Consider the following 5,144-nt stretch of genomic DNA (forward strand, 5'->3'; position numbering starts at 1 on the left):
TTTTTTCTTTTTGCTTATGTGGTGCTGAGGAATCAAACCCAGGGCCTCAGGCATGCAAGGCAAGTGCTCTACCACTGAGCCACCTTCCCAGCTAGAGTATACTTTTTGTATTCAATGATGGTGGCATCCTAGCAATCCAGGAGGCTGAGATCTGAGAATCAAGGTTCAAAACTAGCCCAGGCAGACAAATCTGAGGCTTATCTCCAAGTAGCCAGCCATCAGAAAGCCAGAATTGAAGCTGTGGCTTGACTGGTAGAGGGCCAGCATTGAATGAAGCAGTTCAACTGGTAAGCACATAGCACTGATTGTGTTAAGGGGGCAGAAGGGAAAGAACAATGAGCTGAAATCTCAACATAGCTGAGCTCTGATCGTAACTCCATTGGTGCCTCTATTAAAGATCTGGGTCTCTCTGGAATATATGTTTTGTTCCAGTACTAAGGCTTGAACTCAGGACCTGGGTGCTTTCCCAGGGCCGGGCTCTCTGTCATTTGAGCCAAAGTTCCACTGCCAGCTTTATTGGTGGTTAATTGGAGAGAAAAGGTTTATGAGTATATACACATGGATATATAATAGCCAATATATTATTATATCATGCAATAGCATATATCTAATACATTATAATACATCTTTATGGATTAATATCTAAAAAGATTATGAAGAATGAAAAGAAAAACTCTTGCTTCTTGTGTATCTAGGACCTGTTGGCACTGGGTTGAGTAGGATTGTGATGCCAGGGAGGAGAGTGGCCTGTTCACTGGTGAACACCTGCCTGTACAGGGTGCTCAGAGGGAGAATGTGTCTCACGTAGTGCTATCTCCAGGTAGACTCCTGGCTTAGGGTGTTTTCTAAGAACCTTTAGATAAGAGTTTCAAGACCACATGCATTGAAATCAGGACTTCATGTTTTTGGAGATGAACTGCACGGCAGAAAACCTACTTGTAAACAATCTAAAGTTAGTGTTGATCCTGAGGTGGTCACTTGATATCGGAGGATTGCCAAGACCTCTAATTAGTATAGGAAAATTCAGAATGTGGTCTTGGAGAAGGGGATCATGGTAGCCGGACCTGTGAGATCTGCCTGAGAAGAACCCTGTTTGGGTCTTGTTTAGGTGTCTACCCAGTAACTGTGCGGCCCAGGTGACTGGTACCACTGGAGGCAGTTACCTCCCCCTTCTCTGAGGTCACTCCCTCTTTGGACCCTGGGAGGTTCCCAGGCTCTAAGGTCACTTCTGCAACTGGCTCAGCAACACTTTCTTCCTGCCCGGGTATGGCCACACCTTCCCTTACCTGGCCCCACCTTACCCCTGCCTGGCTACACCTTCTCCCTGCCCTTTCCCTAGTTAAACCTGGGCTGGGCAGCTGCCCTTCCCTTCTCCAAGTGATGCTGGGGTGGGCAGTTCAGAATAAACTTTTCTCTCTGCCTGGAGACTACATGATAGTCCCTTTTTGGTTGCCTAATTAAAATCTAACAAAACTCACTGGTATAGGGCTGGGAAGGTGGCTCAGTGGTAGAGCGCTTGCCTTGTATAGATGAGGCCTTGGGTTCGATTCCTCAGCACCACATAAGCAGAAAAAGCTGGAAGTGACACTGTGGCTCAAGTGGTAGAGCATTAGCCTTGAGCTGAAGAGCTGGGAGACAGCGCCCAGGCCCAGAGTTCAAGCCCCCCACAAATGAAAACAAAAACCAAAAAAACCCCCAAAACCTCACTGGTATGGACAGTTTTGAGTTTATACCATGTATTTTCTCTCAAGCCCCAGAGGCAGAATGTCACATAGAGAGAAAGCACCTGGGCACAAAGTGCATTGAAGCAGATTCTGCTATTTCTCAAACCTTCTGAGCCAACAAACTCTTTAGATATTATTTAACCTCTTCCTGCTTACAATATAAACAGGGGAACCAAAGAGCAGGGCCCTCAGTTAGTGGCAGAGCTAGGCCTCAATTCCAGAGTGCTTGATGCTTAGTCCAGAGTTTAGGTCAGACAGGCCAGAAGAAATCTTCTTGCCCTGCAGGAGCTGTGTGTGACACCCTGACGACCCCTTCCCCCAGGTGGGATGGCCATTACCTTGTCGAAGCTGCCACCTACAGACACAAAACAGGATAAGGCCCAGAATCAAGGAGACGACAATGATGGCCACAGCTAAAATGATCCAGAAATAGTCCTTCCACCAGGTCATTGCAGCGGGATCCTAGGAGGAATGGAGACAGAAGCCAGAGGTATGAGTGCTCAGCAGCCTGGAATGAGACGGTTCCTACCACAGGTGCTTAGAGGCTCACAGTGGAAGCCGGGCGTCAGCAGGGAGGAGACCTCAGGCAAGACACGTGACATGGGAAGAACGCCTCCTGCTACTTCACAGGGGTTTGTGAGGATGGATTTATGGTTGAGTGCCTACCAGGCTCTTTTTTTTTGCCGGTCGTGGGGCCTGAACTCTGGGCCTGGGTGCTGTCCCTCAGCTCTTCAGCTCAAGGATAGTGCTCTATCACTTGAGCCACAGTGCCACTTCCAGGTTTTTCTGCTTATGTGGTGCTGAGGAATCGAACCCAGGGCCTCATGCATGTAAGGCAAGCACTCTACCACTGAGCCACTTTCCCAGCCCCCTACCAGGCTCTTCACAGAGCAGATATATGACCACTGCTCTTTCTTACATTGCAAAATTGCGATGGAGAGGAAGAGTACTGCTAAAAGCCATAATTGATGACACTTTTTGAAGTATGTAATAACTCAGGAGACAGAGAGTTCTGAGAGCATTTTATTATTATTGTAGTAGTAGTAGTTGTTGTTGTTAAGATAGTCCTGAGGCTTGAACTCAGATCTGGGTGCTATTCCTTAGTTTTTTCACTCACGATTAGCATTCTACCACTTGAGCTACAAATCTACTTCAGACTTTCTTGGTGGTTATTTGGAGATAAGAATCTCACAGACTTTTCTACCCAGATATAGCTACAAACCATAATTCTTAGGTTTTCGTTCTTAGCCTCCTAAGTAGCTAGGATTATAGGTTTGAGCCACCAGCTCCCCACTCCCTAGCATTTATTTATTTGTTTGTTTGTTTATCTTTGCTGGAAGTTGAACTGAGGGCCTAGGTGATGTCCCTAAAGCTTTTTTTTTGCTCAATACTAGTGCTCTACCACTTGAGCCACAGCTCCACTTCTGGCTTATTGGTAGTTCATTGAAGATAAGAGTTTCACAGACTTTCCTGCCTGGGCTGACTTCAATTCCTGATCCTCAGATCTGTCTCCTGAGTAGTTATGCTTATAAACATGAGCTACCAACTCCTAGGCAAGCTTTTATTTTTTGAAGGGGTGCAGGGGAAGGCTACAAAAATACCTAGATGGACACTTTAGGTTTGACTATGAAATGAGGCTTGGTACTCATGTCATAGAATTGAGGAGTAGTGGTCCCTAGGTCATAGTGTTGAGAATCAGTGAGTCTTTAAAGAGACAATTGGGTTATGAGGGATATCTCATGTGAGTGAACTGTTGCTCTTGCAAGACTGTTTATCACAAGACTTGCTTCTTTTCTGCATGCATCCAGTTCCCTTCCTGCCATGAGTTGAAGTAGCAAAAGGCTCTCATCAGATATAGCCATCTGGGGCTGGGAAGGTGGCTCAGTGGTAGAGCGCTTGCCTTGCATACCTGAGGTCCTGGGTTCGATTCCTCAGCACCACATAAGCAAAAAAGAAAAAAGCTGGAAGTGGCGCTGTGGCTCAAGTGGTAGAGCGCTAGCCTTGAGCTGAAGAGCCAAGGGACAGCATCCAGGCCCAGAGTTCAGGGCCCACGACCGGACCCCAGATATAGCCATCTAACTTTGGGCTTTCCAGGCTTCAGAAATGCTTTGTGATTCTAGCTACTTGGGAGGGTGAGATGAGAAGAAGCACTGTTAGAGGCCAACTTGAACAGAAAATTTCTCAAAATTCCATCTGGTGGAGGAAATATGGACACGGTGGTGTGTGCCTGTCCTAGCAACCATGGGAAAGCCAAAATTGGCAGATAGTGGTTTAGGTGCTTTGCCTGCACAGGAACCAAGACCTTATCCTAAAAATAAATAGTGAAAAACAGGGCTAATGCATGGTTCAAGTGATAAAGAAGCAGCAAACATGAAATCCTGAGGGCTGGGAAGATGGCTCAGTGGTAGAGCACTTGCCTTGCAAGCATGAGGCCCTGGGTTCGATTCCTCAGCACCACATAAGCAGAAAAAAGCTAGAAGTGGTGCTATGGCTCAAGTGGTAGAGCGCTAGCCTTGAGGTGAAGAACTGAGAGACAGCGCCCAGGCCCAGAGTTCAGGCCCCATGACCGACCAAAAAACAAAAAACATAAAAACATGAAATCCTGAGTTCAAACCCAAATATCAAAAAAACCATAAACAAATGTGTTTTCTTTAGAAATTATTGAGCTGTTGTTCTGATATAGTAATAGACAACAGACCAAGACAGCAGATCTCTTTGAGTATGGCCTGGTCAGGAGGCCAAGCCGACAATGCGGAGCACACTGGGTTAGTGTTCCTAAGAAGAGGTACCAGAAATTTCCAGGCTGGCAGAGTAGAGAGGAGGCAAGTCTAGCAACACAGAACAAATCATGACAGGTGCTGGTGGCTCATACCTGTAATCCTAGCTACTCAGGATGCTGAGATCTCAGGATCACAGTTCAAAGCCAGTCTAAGCAGGAAAATTCATGAGACTCTCATCTCCAATTAACCACCAGAAAGCCAGAAGTGGTGCTGTGGTACCAAGTGGTGAAGCACTAGCCTTGAGCAAAAATGCTCAGGGATGGCACCCAGGCCCTGATTTTAAGCCCCAGATGAAGAAGAAGAAGGAAGAAGAGGAGGAGGGAGAGGGAGAGGGGGAGGGGGAGGAGGGGAGGAGGAGGCAGCAGCAGCAAGTCTGAGCATAGTTAGAAAGACCCCATAGTGGAAAATGACCAGTGTATTTATAAAGCACATGAATAATATTTGTTCTTTTGTGTGTGTGTGTGTGTGCCAGTACTAGCTTAGCATTTTTGCTCAAGGCTTCATGAGACACAGTTTGGATTTTGGTAATTTGTTGGATATAAGAATCTCTTGTGGGCTGGGAAGGTGTCTCAGTGGTAGAGCACTTGCCTTGCATGCATGAGGCCCTGGGTTCGATTCCTCAGCACCACATAAGCAAAAA

The 5,144-nt window shown here is 46.5% G+C and overlaps 1 protein-coding gene across 1 annotated transcript in view; it reads right to left on the minus strand.

The window, feature by feature from the left end:
• The window catches only part of Scimp (SLP adaptor and CSK interacting membrane protein), a 42,134-nt gene that overhangs the window by 16,476 nt on the left and 20,514 nt on the right, over window positions 1–5,144 (minus strand). The window contains exon 2 of the mRNA XM_013013229.1: window positions 2,063–2,186. Within this exon, the coding sequence (XP_012868683.1) occupies window positions 2,063–2,186 (124 nt within the window). The remainder of the gene's footprint in view (window positions 1–2,062; window positions 2,187–5,144) is intronic.

The sequence above is a fragment of the Dipodomys ordii genome, unplaced genomic scaffold, assembly GCF_000151885.1.
Source record: "Dipodomys ordii isolate 6190 unplaced genomic scaffold, Dord_2.0 Scaffold19, whole genome shotgun sequence".
Taxonomy (NCBI): domain Eukaryota; kingdom Metazoa; phylum Chordata; class Mammalia; order Rodentia; family Heteromyidae; genus Dipodomys; species Dipodomys ordii.